The 16,812-nt window shown below is 41.9% G+C and overlaps 1 protein-coding gene across 2 annotated transcripts in view; it reads left to right on the top strand.

The window, feature by feature from the left end:
- LOC148349945 (uncharacterized) overlaps positions 1 to 16,812 on the top strand; it is a 37,964-nt gene that overhangs the window by 12,137 nt on the left and 9,015 nt on the right. For both annotated transcript variants that reach the window (XM_088355316.1, XM_088355317.1), the window contains exons 8-9: positions 1,699 to 1,809; positions 11,542 to 11,669. In XM_088355316.1, coding sequence (XP_088211442.1) covers positions 1,699 to 1,809; positions 11,542 to 11,669 — 239 coding nt within the window. The remainder of the gene's footprint in view (positions 1 to 1,698; positions 1,810 to 11,541; positions 11,670 to 16,812) is intronic.

Here is a 16,812-nt window from a genome sequence, read left to right as displayed (position 1 = left end):
ACAGACTCGTCAGATGACTTTCGGTATAGCCGTTAGCCTCTAGCATCACTTTCTGCCAATTGCAAGCTTTTTTTCACGCTCCTTTGGGCCTGTTGTGGAAAAAAAACCATGTCATGACCAATTTGGCTTCAGTGACCGATTCGAATGTGGATTGACACATAACGAAATCCTTAACGTAAATATGTACACATTTGCAGTGTGTATTCAAATCGAAGCCAAAGGTATACATGCTCAAAGCTAATTGTGATTCAATTTTACGCAGCGCTATGACACGCAAGTGTGCACAACATGGATTGACTTCTAGAAAGAGAAGTCAAACATTTACAACTCTTTCACAATGTCTAAAAATTGGCCAAAGTAAAATAGTAGTGCAAAGGGCTTCCAGTGTCATACGCATTTATAAAACAACTTATTATGTTTGTTGTTAATGATTGGACGTGGGGTTAAATAGACTCAGTGAACCACTGAAAAGATTTCTGACAAATCACAATGGCCCAGCACTGGTAAGCGGGTACTTCAGCTGTCCGTAGGGGGCATCCAAGTGCCCGAGGACACAACGTTGGAGATCCTTTTTCCATTGGATGGAATTGGAAAAAATAAACATGACACTAAGAAAAAAAATGGAAGAAACAGAAATGTCAGCCATTATTAAAAACATATTTTTTCTCATTTTGAGTATTATTTGATTAAACTGTAGTATTTTTCTTTAATAATCGTTTTTTACTAAAATAAGGATTTTTTTTTCTCCCCCTAAAGTTAGAGTGATAGAATATTAAAAGAATAATTTGAAAAGAGTCTAAATATGAAATAATAAATATAATATATGACAGAGGACACCGTCAAGTCATGTTTATTTGTTTAGCCTTCATCACAAGGAGTCTCAAAGGGCTGCACAGACCACAGATTATTGCAAACTACAGACTATTATGACACCATCCCCTGATCTCAAACCTACATGAGGGCAAGGGAAATCTCAAAAACTTCAAGTCATGTTAATTTGTGACGCCCTTAATCACAAAGAATCTCAAAGGGCTGCACAGACCACAGATTATTGCAGACCACAGTCTATTATGACACCATCCCCTGATCTCAAACCTACATGAGGGCAAGGGAAATCTCAAAAACCTCAACATGAGGAAAATGAAGAAGCCTTGAGAAGGGATAGTCTCAAAGGGCTGCACAGACCACAGATTATTGCAGACCATAGACTATTCTGACACCATCTCCCGATCTAAAACCTACATGAGGGTAAGGAAAAACTCAAAAACCTCAAGTCATGTTTATTTGTGACCTCCTTAATCACAAAGAGACTCAAAGGGCTGCACAGACCACAGATTATTGCAAGCCACAGTCTATTATGACACCATCCCCTGATCTCAAGCATCATTAGGGCAAGGGAAAACTCAAAAACCTCAACATGAGGAAAATGAAGAAACCTTGAAAAGGGACTGCACATGAGGTCATCCATCCCCCTTCCAGGATGGCCAGGAACGTCATCATCTGGTCACTGGGTTTTGGCATTGACGGAGTCTTGTAAAACCAAAAAGATTGTTGGAAGTGGATATCAAATTTTATCCACATTCATCTGTCAAAAATATCAGTGAAGCCAATCGTTCCCCAAGAAGTTACTGAGAAAAAGTTGATTGCATTGTTCTTTCTATATTTTGTTTTCTTGTTTTTTGTTTTTAAATCAACCAGGCTGAAATTCGTCATCGAGCGCTGACGGAGGCCGATTTCCTGCAACGGGTCCTGCTCGAAGTTCAGAGACTTTGGCCTCCTTTCATTGGTGGACGCAGGATCGCAGAATGTGTAAGAATCACCCGCAAATGTCTCAAAATGGCTCAAGATGACGCTATAAACAACACAAACAGGAACAAAAACCACAACAAATATAAATCTAAAACGATTCATACTTGGCCCTGTACGTTGGACTTTTCTCCTGCAGGGGGCAGTAAGTGCACATTTTAAGATCCCAACAGAAATGGTAAAACTTAGTTGTAAAAAGTACATATGAGAAGGATCCGTTTTTCTATCAAAAGAAGATGATTATATATGTATAGCACTTTTGACCCCCAGGATACGATATTTTTGGCCCCTCTTTATGGCGATAATAACAAATTATTTCATGTTACAGCTCCAAGAAGCCCGTCTGCTATTTGTCAACATCGTATAAAATAATGGTCTGCTATTGGCTCATGGTATGACATCATGAGAATTCTGATGTGCTATTGGTTGAACTCCATCCCACGATGCCTTTCTTTGTCTTCATTTGAGTTCTGAATCAAATCAAGTCACATATATTTGTGACGCCCTCAATCACAAAATGTGTCAAAAGACTGCACAGGTCCAAATGACACCATCCCCTGATCTAGAACCAACATGCGGGCAAGGAAAAACCCAAAAACCTGTGTGTGTCACAGTGATACTAGAGGGAGGGTCAAAAACGTGATAACAATGGAAAGGAAGCTTGCATATATTAAGAAATACCAAGAAAGCCCAGCGCTACCCTCACTAAGTTGCAAGGCCCATCCATGATCAGGAGTATTATTAAAAGTAAGGAAGCGATTAAAGCGAGGACAATGACAACCGTCCAACTGTTACCCCCTCTGCATCCACCTGCTTCACCACTGAACCAGTTTGAGTCATGTAACACCAAAGATCAATCAAGTTTCCCTTTTCCTGTCATTGAATCGTATACATGTATATTACACACAAGTAGTACTTACTAATATACTATTTAGTTGTTAAATGCTACAGGATTTTATACCTAACTATACGGCAGTTTCCTTTTTACCATCTCCACCTAAGAACAGAATCATGTTGTATCCCAGCGGTCTACTGTCTGAGTGTCACAGACCAGGAACGGAGACGGGACCCAATAGCATTAGTTTTACTCAGTTTTTACTAAGAAAGAGAACAGCGCTTCCTTTCCATTGTTATCATGTTTTTGATCGTCGGTCACGGGTAGCAGATAGGAGGAAGTGGCACTTCCGTGTCGAGCGAGGGTCGTCGTTGGCAGCGAGAAAAACACGTCGATGGCCGGGACGGAGGAGCAAAAGCAGTAATGGGTCCAGAAAAGAGGTCGGCAACAGGCATCAGGCAGGAAACGGGACAAAACAGGTCGATGGCCGGGATGGAGGAGCAAAAGCAGAAACGGGTCCAGAAAAGAGGTCGGCAACAGGCATCAGGCAGGAAACGGGACAAAACAGGTCGATGGCCGGGACGGAGGAGCAAAAGCAGAAACGGGTCCAGAAAAGAGGTCGGCAACAGGTATCAGGCAGGAAACGGGTCAAAACAGGTCGATGGCCGGGACGGAGGAGCAAAAGCAGAAACGGGTCCAGAAAAGAGGTCGGCAACAGGTATCAGGCAGGAAACAGGGCAGGATAGTGTCGGAGAGTACAAAAGCTTTCCTAGCTGAGAGCATAGGTTGGCAGACGGTCTGGCGGCTTCCTTTCGGAAGACGGGAGTTTAAAAAGAGTCCAACAGCCAATCGGGTCCCGCCAGTGTGTTCCACTTTATGATTGTGTGCCACTTATTGTTGATGCTTCACAAGAAATGACAGTTTTATGTCTTGATGTCTGAAATGTGGCAAAAACACAGAAAGTTTAAGGGGGCCAAATAGTTTCGCAAGCCACTGTATTTTTGGCTTGCAAAATACAGGAATCACACCGGATCTCTTCTTTGAACGGTACTGGAGAAACTGGAAACTCTTGAGAAAGCGCTTTAATTTGGCCCGTATGAACCCTGAATAGGCAGCACGGCGGCGCAGTGGTTAGCGTGTGTGCTGTGTGGGTTCAAATCTAGCTACCAGATTTACTGTGCGGAGTTTGTATGTTCTCCCCGTGCATGCGTGGGTTTCCTCCGGGCACTCCGGTTTCCTCCCCCATTCCAAAGACATGCATTTCAGGTGGATTGGCCGGTCCAAATTGTCCCTAGGTGTGAATGGGCGAGCGAGTTGTCTGTCCCCGAGTGCCCTGCGATTGGCTGGCAACCAGTTCAGGGTGTCCCCTGTCCACTGCCCGATGATTGCTGGGATGGGCTCCAGCACCCCCGCGACCCTACTGAGGATAAGCGGTGCAGCTAATGAGATGGGAGATGAGATGAACCCTGAATATCGCACTCAAAATTATTGTACAGGACATAAGCGCTTAGTCAGCAGAATTTGACTTTTGAAACATTTCCTGGTGGTGGCTTTGCGTCATCTCGTACTCTGTTTTGATTTTTGCCGACCTCATCAAGCGGCTTTACGCAACGTTCCCGTCCGAGCCATTGATCCCTGTGATCGATGGCGCACGCTCGTGCCTTTCCCCCCGGACGGACGGAAGTCGGTCGGACGGTCGGTCGGACGGCGATGCAAGTGGAAAGTCATTTGTGGCTTGTGGGAAACGCTCCATCGCTCTTCGATTACCGGCGACCTCCACGGGACTCGGCCCCGTGACGTCAAAGCGCCCGGGATCGTTTCGGAGCACTCGCACCACTTTCATCTTGAAGCAGGGGGTGGGCATACTACGGCCCGCGGGCCGCAATGCCCGACAGGCAAGAATGGTAAAAATAGGGATGAAGATAAGATGGCGTCATACAACAAAATTTTCCTTTCAGTGCAAGAAGCGACGTCGAGAGCGGCCGTCAAGCTGCGCGCTAGCATCAGGGATCCTCGGGTTCATCCAGGTCTCAGTGATTATTAAAATACAAGAGTCACGTGCAATGTTCCCTCTAAGCTGCGCGCGTGCGCAATCGCGCACTGCCCGCACATTCTCAGCGCACAAGAAAATCTAGCCAGCTCACAAAAATCAGGGCTCGAAATTGCTAATTAAGAAGTGAATTAAGTCAAAGTTACAGTGCATGAAGGTCAAAATACACGGGTTCCCTTGACGCTGTGTTCTAAATGCGGTATTTGGAAGTCAAGGTCGAAGTAGAACGAAGTTGAGTAAAGTCAGTAGAGTTTTTCGAGAACCGGCTTCTTCGGCTCGGCTCACGAAAAGGAACCGGCTCTTTCGGGTCCTAAACGGCTCTTCGGGTTGTTTTTGCTTCTTTAATCCCAACCTGACCAAATATGATGTAAAATTATGCACAAAATGACTTCAAGGAAGGGGGGAATAGAACAAAAAAGAAAAAAATACCAAAATGAAAAATTAGTGAAAAGCTGAGAAAAAAAGAAACAAAAGGAAGAGAAAAATGAAAAAAGTAACAGTTAGGAAAAAATAAACACAATGAGATTTTTTTAAAGGAATTTTTAAAAAAGTAGAAAAAAAACACGGAAAATGAAGAAAAAGTTTGTGTTGCATTCAAATACTTTCAATCAAGTGAATCTTGTTGTCAACATTGTACTTCCACTAAAAAATGGGATTAAATACAGTTGTGTATCGTGCAACCGACTCAATAAGCCCCCAAAAATGTGAGTATCATGGGACAAAATATATCAGGAAAAAAAAGATGGATATCTTGTGAAATAGGTTTGTAGGCCGTACAACCTTTGCAATAGTACATGAGTCAAGTCATTCAAAAGAGAAAAATCATTTTGCATTGCCGGAAAATGTAACTTGATGTCAAGTTTTGGACATGTTTGATAATGATTTAGTTGCCACACTTGGGATTGCTGTTGCTCACTGTTGTTTCAAGCATTGCTTACCGACTTTGTGTAAACCCCTGGAAGATTACAGGGAACATAGGTCACGTATATAGATAGATGTCTAGATACTTTATTCATGCCTGTAGGGAAATTCACACTTCCAGCAGTATCCTTGTGTTTAAAAAAAAAATAAAAAAATATATAGAATACAAAAATACCCAATATAACGTTTTGCTATAGAGTATTTAAATAGTGCTACGGAAAATAAACACTGTCATAAAAAAAGGTTAATATGCAAATGTGTGGCGGGGGTTAATGTGGGCTTTTACTCCCCCCCGCGTGGAGTTAAAGAGCCTCACGGCATGAGGAAGAAACGATCTCCTCAGTCTGTCCGTGAAACAAGACTGACAGCAGTATTTAGTCAGTTATTGAATTTATTTAAATGAAAAGCACTTTCTAACATTGATACAGTCGGTTAGCAATTACAAAATTCTCAAAACATACCTATATGGCAGGGGTCGGGAACCTTTTTGACTCAAAGAGCCATAAAAGCAAAAAATATTAATTTTATTTTGGGAAAGAGCCACACCATATATTATGAGACAAATTTACTAAATTGCTAAACCCGCGCCCCAGACAAAAGCTTAGTCTTCAGCACATTTATTTTTGATGATTTGAGAAAAAATATGAAAAGAGAATAATGCCAGAGCCCCTGTCCCAAATTCAACAAACAGACCACTTTAAACTTGTCTCTTTCTTGCAATTACTCAAGATCGGTTAAACTCCTTTTGACCCTTTTTTTCATACATATTGGTTTCAAAACCAGATGCAAGCATTTATTTTGTAAAAACGTCACAACATTCTGAGAATAGGGAGCCTTATGTGCTTACCTTTGGCGAGAGAATGGAAGGAGTGCTTGTACTTTTTGCATAGCTCCACCCATCCCTCCCACTCACCCAATCAAATGACTAAGTTCTCTTCCGGTGTTTTGGCGTATTTACAGTTCTGTGGATTCATCATAAAGTATCTGAACACTGAACACAGATTATATAGTGAACTTTTAAATAAAGGATTCTTTAGCGTTGTACAGCCAAAACGAGTTTTTTTCCCCCCCTTTTTTTGTGTGACACCTTGACTGTAAATTGTAGTGAAAAACGTGCCCTATATATACTGCGAAGTGTTTCCTTTGCATTTAGATTTGGTTTGGCTTTACGTGTACCTGAATAGCGTAGACATTCCCGGTTTTGAACAAGATGGAGAAATTTTGCATGCAATCAAATTGGTCTCTGAGCCATAGGTACTCATAGAAAGAGCCATATATGGCTCGCGAGCCATAGGTTCCCGACCCCTGCTATATGGCCTCTTACTTCTTGTGTAAACACATCTGATAAAAATATTAACATTTTCAATCATTTTTTTAAGGAATTTTTTCCAAAAATAACATCAATTTAGTTGTTTTGCCACCTCCTAAAAATGACGCCACACTGCAGTTATTGTTTTTGCAGTTGGATTGAATGCATAAAGAAGCACTCAAAGGACTTTTTAGGACCTCAGGAAAACGAGAAGACGTGCTTCCGTCTCCATCAATATTCACTCTCACGCGGAAAAAGTCCGAGCGCCGTCAGCCGGAACTAAACTATTCGGGTTTTCTCAAACTCCAGTTAGCTTAAGTCGGGAAAAAGTCAACCCATAGCCACAACGACAAAAAGGTCTCCAGACGATTGACGAGCAGCCCCCAAAATGATAAAATTATCTTATCTTCAATAAAGGAGGGGATAGGAATAAAGATGATGAAAAACGCTACCTAAAAGAAAAGGAAAACAAAATGGTTCAGTCCATTTGATTTCTAGCACCGTTGTTGTTCCTCTTGGCAGGTGTGACTTGCGGCATAGCGGCAGAATCTGTGGAGGCTTTAGAGTATTCTATACAGTGGTTATGTTGAACAAGTATTTTACCACTTCATATTCTGACTTTGGTATTATCAACAGGGTTGGGTAGGGTTACTTTAACTTGATTACTTTCAATGACTTTTGGATGACTCTAATAGCAAATATGCTCAGAAAAGACAAAAGAAACTAAATAGGAATAAAATGATGACTCACAACACGTGGTAAGCTTTCTCTCCTGGCTTTGATCTCTTTGATCTCCGGCAAAACGAACATAAAATGCGACGGAAACAAAATGAAAATCAATCCAAACATCATTTTTGCCATTCCGTGTATTCCGTTACTCCCCAAGCCTGCACAAAATGGAGTCATTTTATTCATATTTAGTTTCTTTTGTCTTTTATTAGCATATTTGGTATTGGAGTCATCCATAAGTAATTGAAAGTAATCCAGTTAAAGTAACCCTACCCAACCCTGATTATCAACAATGAACTACAATCAAAAACAAGTGATATGGACAGCTAGCATACCATTCATCAATTAAATCTTATTGCAGAAAAATATCAAACCTTGAAATAACAGCGACAAGGCGGAAGGCTACTTGAAAATAAATGCAACAGAAATAAAAGCTGGTCTCAGATATAAATGGTTTTCAGTGCTTTGCTATATATGCGGTGAGCAATGTGATACCTTGCTTCAGTGGTGGTGTTTTTAGCAGTGACAAAGGTTTTCAGGGTCTGTGTTTGTTTGCCGTACCTGGACACAGCGCCTTGAATTCATGTTTCGTCTCGTCATTTTTCATACTTTAATAGAATATCCAAATAGAATAGAATAGAATAGAATATGCCTTTATTGTCATTGTTACAACATGGGATATGCTGTGACAACGAAATGAGGAGTATACAGGCTGAGAATATTTCTAACAAATAAAAAATAATAGCGTGGCATTAAGTGACTAATGATGGTGTCTCTCCAGTGCCTCACGCACATTACAAAGAGATAGAAAGGAGACACGACCAAGTTTTGCTACTACTATGAAAGAAAATCCAAATGTTTTCTCATGAGGAGCAAAAATGCTTAGAATTTTTCCACTAGGTAAAAAATAATAGCGTGACATCAAGTGGCTCATGATCGTGTCTCTCCAGTGCCTCACGCACATTATGAAGAGTTAGAAAGGAGACACGACCAAGTGTTGCTACTACTATGAAAGGAAATCCAAATGTTTTCTAATGAGGAGCATAAAGTCTTAGAATATTTCCAACAGATAAATAATAATAGTTTGGCATCAAGTGACTAATGATCATGTCACTCCAATGCCTTACGCACATTATGAAGGGATAGAAAGGAGACACGACCAAGTTTTGCTACTACTATGAAAGAAAATCCAAATGTTTTCTAATGAGGAGCATAAAGGCTTAGAATATTTCCAACAGGTAAATAATAATAGCGTGGGATCAAGTGACTAATGATGGTGTCTCTCCAGTGCCTCACGCACATTACGAAGAGATAGAAAGGAGACACGACCAAGTTTTGCTACTACTATGAAAGAAAATCCAAATGTTGTCTAATGAGGAGCAAAAATGCTTAGAATTTTTCCACTAGGTAAAAAATAATAGCGTGACATCAAGTGGCTCATGATCGTGTCTCTCCAGTGCCTCACGCACATTATGAAGTGATAGAAAGGAGACACGACCAAGTTTTGCTACTACTATGAAAGAAAATCCAAATGTTTTCTAATGAGGAGCATAAAGTCTTAGAATATTTCCAACAGGTAAATAATAATAGCGTGGGATCAAGTGACTAATGATGGTGTCTCTCCAGTGCCTCACGCACATTATGAAGAGATAGAAAGGAGACACGACCAAGTTTTGATACTACTTTTAAAGAAAATCCAAATGTTTTCTAATGAGGAGCAAAAATGCTTAGAATTTTTCAAACAGGTAAATAATAATAGCGTGGCATCAAGTGACTCATGATCGTGTCTCTCCAGTGCCTCACGCATATTTTGAAGACATAGAAAGGAGACACGACCAAATTTTGCTACTACTTTTAATGAAAATCCAAATGTTGTCTAATGAGGAGCATAAAGGCTTAGAATTTTTCCACTAGGTAAAAAATAATAGCGTGACATCAAGTGACTCATGGTGGTGTCTCTCCAGTGCCTCACGCACATTACGAAGAGCTAGAAAGGAGACACGACCAAGTTTTGATACTACTTTTAAAGAAAATCCAAATGTTTTCTAATAAGGTGTATAAAGGCTGAGAATATTTCTAACAAATAAAAAATAATAGCGTGGCATCAAGTGGCTCATGATCGTGTCTCTCCAGTGCCTCACGCACATTATGAAGAGATAGAAAGGAGACACGACCAAATTTTGCTCCTACTTCTATCAAAAATCAAATTATATAAGCGGTGTGGATTGAAGATTATAGAGCGAGTAATTAGCGTTTTTTTTTCTTTGTACCTGGCCGATGACGGTGACGTCATATTCGGCCCTTATCCTTTCGGCAACTATCGGGTCGATAAATATCGTACTGATTATCCCGGTGAAGGTCCATTAGTCCAGTGACTAATCGATACGGTGGGAGGGCAGTGCCGGCTGAGTGGCTTTTTGGCCCCGAGGTGACTTTTTTTTCCACTGTCAGGAAAAAAAAAACTCCCGGATTTCAGCATTTAAAGGCACACTTCCCAAAAATAGTATTTTGTGATTTGTTTATTAAATCGGGGGCTGGACTAGTAGATTAAAGAGAAAGAAATAAGAGAGATAAAGAAATAAGAGAAAGAGGGAGGGAAAAGGAGAGAGAGCGGGACAAGAAAAGAAAAAGAGAGAGAGGGAGAGAGCGTGAGAAACAAAAGATAAAAAGTGGTGAGAGAGGGGAAAAAGAAAGGGAGAGGAAGAAAGAAATCCAAAGAGAAATAGAAAGACAGAAGGAGAGAAAAGAAAGCGCGAAGGGTAGGAAGAGAGAAAGAGAAAAGAGAGAAAAGGGAAAAAGGAAGTTAGAGCAAAAGGAGTTCAAAAGACACAGAGAGAGAAAGAGACTCAGTCCTGTTTCCTGTTGGTATTTCCTGTTCGGTATTGTTTCCGTTTATTTTGTCCTGTTTAATAATGGTTTCCAGTTTCGTTCCTGTCTAGTTTGTCCTGTTTAATTTCGATATCCTGTTTCATCATCAATCCTGTCTGTACCGTCCTGTCCGGTATCGACCCCATCTGTCCGATATCAACTCGGGCAATTGGAATTGATCTCGTCAGCCTATGGCTTCCTGTCCTTCCACGCCAGACCGCTGCCTAACGTGCATGACTCACCATTTCCCATAAAATAAAAGGCTTTGATATCAGTTTCCAGTTTTGTTCCCGTCTATTTTTGTCCCGTCTGTTATTCTCTCCAGTTTTCGTTCCCGTCTAGTTTGTCCTGTTTATTTCGATATCCTGTTTCGTTATCAATCCTGTCTGTCCCGCCCTGTCCGGTATCGACCCCATCTGTCCGATATCGACTTGGGCAATTGTTATCGATCTCGTCGGCCTCTGGCTTCTTGTCATTTCACGCCAGACCTAACGTAACCTATTTCCCGTAAAGTAAAAGGCATTAATATCGGTTTCCAGTTTTGTTCCCGTCTATTTTTGTCCTGTCTGTTATTCTCTCTAGTTTTCGTTCCCGTCTAGTTTGTCCTGTTTATTTTTGATATCCTGTTTCATCATCTATCCTGTCTGTCCCGTCCTGTCCGGTATTGACCCCATCTGTCCGATATCAATTTGGACAATTGTTATCGATCTAGTCGGTCTCTGGCTTCCTGTCTTTCCACGCCAGACCGGCTGCCTAACGTGCATGACTCCCCATTTCCCGTAAAATAAAAGGCTTGTGTGAGAAACGTCACGCGTTTGGGTCCTGATCCTGTTCGGGTTCTTGACAGCACCGAATTATAAAGCCCACCTTCAAATTTATGGCGAATTTGGGGTTTTTTGGTGCGCCTCATCATCTGGAAAAAACGGTAATCAGAAAATAAGTCAGCAAGTTTAGAATAATTTCCGTTTGCCGTTTTGTTTTCTCACCGTTTTTGTGATTTTTTTAATTTTGTGTTCCTTCTAGGACACGACCCTGGCTGGTTTCCACGTCCCGAAGGGTTACGGCGCCGTTTATATAAGTCACGCCGTCCACAGAGACCCGCAGATCTTTGAGCAGCCTGATAGTTTTCTGCCGGAGAGGTGGAGTGGAAGGTCGGTATCACGGGAATTTTCCCGGTTTACTTTTCGGTATTTCGATACTTGACGGATTTCAAAGTCATTCGTCTTTATTGTCATTGTATCATACGTTGTGTTCTGCAGCAAACGGCACACGGCAAATGCTATCACAGAGACGGGTTTTGTGTGTTGGGTGGGCGTGACTGTCTGTGTGCGCGACTGTGATAGGCTGGTGTATGCTGTCAGTCAAACAGCCGGGGTGGGCGGGCTCACAAGTTAATGTGTCAACCAATGAGAAACTGCTAAGCGCCAGTCACATTATTTCAGCAGCTCCTTCCTTTAAAAAGAAAGTCATCAGTTCGATCAAACTCTGAGGAAAATCAGAAGAGCGCAAAGTAGATTATCAGGTCCGGGAAGGGACTGAGACGGCATCGGGAGAGAAAGCATTAGCGGTGCTCACTGCTACGGCTATCTACCAAGCCACCACTGCCAAGCCTGTATCCCACCGATGACCGGGAGCTACAACTCGTGGTAAACCTCATTTTACATCCAGGCCAGGGGTCAGAAAATCATTTTCTCACAACCAGCCCAAAAAAGTACACTAGACACACATAGTATTTCAAACGTATCGATTGAATGTCCTTCAAATTCCGATTTATCGTCAAATGCATCAAAGAGTTGTCCCCTTGTCGTGCTTTTCTGCATTTATTGATAACTTTTAGCACCACTTTCTGTTTTCTCTATTCTCTAACATTTGTCTCTGGTACTGTGACTAAAAATAGTGTGATAACGAGATCGAATCCAGCGTCTTTGATATTTTTCGTCAGCTACATCAAAGAGTTGTTTCCTTTGTCGTGCTTTTCTCCATTTATTTCTAACTTTCAGGACCACTTTATGTTTTCTCTATTCTCTAACATTTGTCTCTGGTACCGTGACTAAAAATAGTGTAATCATGAGATCAAATCCAGTGCCTTTTATATGTCGTATATATCATCATTGATCAAGCAGTTGGGATTCGGGGCTCTCTCACCACCGCGATCCAGGTTCTAATCCCATTGCATCCGATGATTTGCGATCGTGGTGTCAGCGACGAATAAAAACGTTTGAATAAATATTAATCAATATTTCGGACAAAATCCATTTTTCACCATTTCATTGACTCGCCCGCTCCCATTCACATTTTCATCCATTCGTCTTCATTCACTCCCACCGAGGAGCAAAAGCCATCAACGGTTCATCCCCGGAGCCTGTTGCCGTGGTAACGTGTCACCTGACTCGGTGTCTACCAATGGGGATGCCCCCGTGTTTGTGAATGTGCAGGGGGGAAGCCGTTTTTTTTTTTCCTTTTCTCTCCCATAATGCCTTGCGGGACGAGACTGGATACAGAAAAATGAGTCACCGCAGATCCTATCTGGTTTTTCCTCCCCCCCTTTTGTGAGCCCGGAATGAAAAAAAGGGTAATTCCTGTTAAATGTCCCTTGATTAATTTGGGATTTCCCTTTATCGGGTGGTAAAGCCCCTTTTAATAGTCACATTGGCAGTCATCTGGAAAAAGCTATTTCTATCTGTGTGTGCAAATGAGCTAGTGATGGAAAAAGAATCCCTTTTAGATTTAGCATTTTGACTTGCCTGGTTTTTCCTCACCACCCGTCTTTTGCATAAAAATCGCACCTACAGTGGCTATGCTAACACCTCTATATTGTTAGGTATAAACCAGGGGTGTCAAACTGGTTTTAGCTGGGGGCCACGAATGCTATCAAAAATCTCACGGGGGCCGGACTAGTAAGTTTAAAAGAAAGAGAGAAAAAGAGAGAGAAAGAGGGGGAGGGAACGAGAGAGAGCGATAAACAGATAGGGAGAAAGAGTAACAGTGAGAGAAAACCAGAGCAGAACTGAGATATAATACTTGAGGAACAAAGAAAAAGAAAGAAATGAAGAGAGAAAGACAAAGAGAAAGATAAAAAGAATGAGAGAAGTGAAACGACAGAGAAAGAAGGAGTAAAAGAGTGAGCAGGGGAAAAAGAGACAAAGTGAGGTGAGAGAGGGATCAAAAAAGGATGGGAAGGAAAGAGAAAAATAGAAATAAAGAAAGACAATTACAGCATAAGTTACAGAGAGAGGAAATAGAAAGAGAAAGAGTTGGAGAGTGAGAGAGAAATAGAGAAAAAGAGAGAAAAGGAGAGTGAACAGCAGAAAGAGATGGAGAAAAATAAAGAAATACTACCACAGCTGTTTTGCAAGTGTTAACTGGCTCAGGTAACATCAGGTGGACATAGTTAAAACTGCAGCTCATTTTTCTCGTGCGCTTCTCTCACTGTTGTCTTGCGGGCCAGATTTAAACCACTGGCGGGCCTGATTCGGCCCGCGGGCCGCCTGTTTGACACCAGTGGTATAAACCATTCCATTGTAGATTTTGCTTTATGTTTAGTGTAATTATCCTGGAATTTGGCTGCCATCCATCTTCCGATCAACTCCAACCATCTTTCCAGTGTCTGCTGAAGAAAAGCATGATGCTGCCACCACCATGTCTGACAGTAGGGGATGTTGTGATCAGGGTAATGTGCACTGAGTAACCTGGTCCCAGAAGATAAGTTTGTCTGTTTTCTCAAGGAAAAGAAGAGACCAGAGCCATGTCCTTCATGCTCAATGGCAGCTGATAATTGAAGATATCATACAAAATGGGTTGAAAATATTGTGACAACAAAATTGGGCGTGGCACTCAAGTTCACATTTTACAGTGAGGATAGAAGAAAACAAAGAAGATAAAGGAACAAAGAAGATTTGTATTGTCCTTGTTGCAGGCTTTGTTTTTCTCCGGAGGCGGTGTATGAGAGATGGTCAGATCCAGCTAGGTGGGGGGAGGGGGGAAGCTCTAAACCAGGGGTGTCAAACTCATTTGAACTCAGGGGCCACACGATAGAACAAACATTCTGTCGGGGGCCGGACTAGTAGATTCAAGAGAAAGAAAAAGAGAGATAAAGAAATAAGAGAAAGAGGGAGGGAAAAGGGAGAGAGGGAGAGAGCGTGAGAAACAAAAGATAAAAAGTCGTGAGAGAGGGGGAAAGAAAGGGAGAGGAAGAAAGAAATCCAAAGAGAAATAGAAAGACAGAAGGAGAGAAAAGAGAAAAGAAAGGGCGAAGGGTAGGAAGAGAGAAAGAGAAAAGAGAGAAAAAGAAGAAAAGGACGTTAGAGCAAAAGAGGTTAAAAAAGACAGAGAGAGAGAAAGAGACAAAAAGCAACAAAAGAAGAGAAAAAGAGAGACATAGAGAGTGGGAGAAAAGGGGTGGAAAAGAGGGAGAGAGAGAGAGAGAGAGAGAGAGAGAGAGAGAGAAATACAAGTACAATGTCTTTGTTCAAGGCACCTCTCTTTGGCAACATCATGTTGACATATTTCAACCTGCAGCTTGTTTTCCTCTTGCGCTTCTCTGAATGTTGTCTCGCGGGCCGGATCTAATCCCTTAGCGGGCCTCATCCGGCCCGCGGGCCGCCTGTTTGACACCTGTGCTCTAAACCATTCACGGCCGATATGTTCCATTGAATGGTCAAATTGGCTCATTTCTAATGAAAACAACGTTAAAATAAGACATTTAAACTTGTGACAATGAACATAAATAATTTTAGGCGTCGGAAAGTGTTACTCTCACGCCAAATGCAAAGCTTTGCATTCAGCCCAAATCCTAATATTTTCATCTGACCAGAGCACCCTGTTCCATGTGTAATTTATCTCCCCGATGGTATTCTTTCAGAAAGAGTTTTCTTCTTGCCATAACGGGGCAGAATTATAATGACAGGTCATTCAATGTGATCATGGGTCTCTTGGTTGCTTCTCTGATTAGTTTTCTCCATGTTTGGGCCAAAGGTTTAGACATCTTTGCAGGGATTTTATGCTCCTCCATTTTCATATTATTGTTCGCACAGTGCTCCAGTAGATGTGTAAACGTTATGAAATCTTGTATCCCATTCCTGCTTTGAACTTTGCACAATTCATCCTGGACATTTCTGGTGTTTTTTGGTCTTTATAATGCTCTCGGTTTAGGTGCATTTAAACTAAGACCTAATGACAAACAGGTGCACTATGTATGTCATTGTTACTGTAAGGTTTAAAAATTTCTTAAACTGAAATCTGACTCCTTAGTCACTTCACGTTTCTTTTCCAAACCCTTACTGTTGGAGCATGCCCAAAATTCGGAGAAGTTATTGAGCGGAGTGTAGTCCACATATTAATTTATTCAGCCGAATCAAAGAGTTGACCACATCGGATCTTTCTTCCTTGCCAATTACAATCGTGTGTAGAAAGACGACGGGGTTTCAGGGTCTTCCTCTGTTATAATTCATGCCGATGAAATGTTCACGCCTCTGGCTGATTGGTCCGTGCTGTCGTCAATGCAAATTTCCCAACAATGTTTGGAGAATGGGAGAAGGGGTGGCACACACTCCCCCACTCCAGGCGAGGTGATAAGTCATTGTTATCGGTACAGAATAGAAGAAAAGGCACATTGCAAGGCAAAGTGCGGTTCACGACAAACCTTTTTTCATAGTTTGCCCTCAAATACGGAAGTCAGATTTTAGAACGGGCAGCACGGCGGCGCAGTGGTTAGCGCATGTGCGGCACAGTTCATGTCTTGGGAACCTCCTGCCTGGGTTCAAATCCAGCTCCAGACTTCCTGTGCGGAGTTTGTATGTTCTCCCCGTGCTTGCGTGAGTTTCCTCCGGGCACTCCGGTTTCCTCCCACATTCCAAAAACATACATTTCAGGTGAATTGGCCGGTCCAAATTGTCCCTAGGTGTGAATGAGCGAGTGGGCAACCAGTTCAGGGTGTCCCCTGCCCACTGCCCGATGATTGCTGGGATGGGCTCCAGCACCCCCGCGACCCTACTGAGGATAAGCGGTGTAGCTGATGAGATGAGATGAGATTTTAGAACCAGTACTTTTGACTTTACGTATGATAAAACAGTGTATAAAATAGTATATAACTTCATTACTCATTTATGTCAGCGTTGGATCATTCAGAAGTCATTGGGGAACTTCTAGAGTCAATGGGCTCAGCTGAGAAAACGGGGCCGATATTTCCGCAACACCTACTTTTTTGTTTTTTGTTGCAAAGACGATAGTAAATGTTGACATCGTTTGGTTCTTAGAAAATATTTTTAATTTTGAAGCCCGAAATGTGGCAACTTT

The sequence above is a fragment of the Urocampus carinirostris genome, chromosome 16 (genome assembly GCF_059441175.1).
Source record: "Urocampus carinirostris isolate Australia breed hairy pipefish chromosome 16, RoL_Ucar_1.0, whole genome shotgun sequence".
NCBI classification, from domain to species: domain Eukaryota; kingdom Metazoa; phylum Chordata; class Actinopteri; order Syngnathiformes; family Syngnathidae; genus Urocampus; species Urocampus carinirostris.
This window is presented reverse-complemented; position numbering and strand designations above follow the sequence as displayed.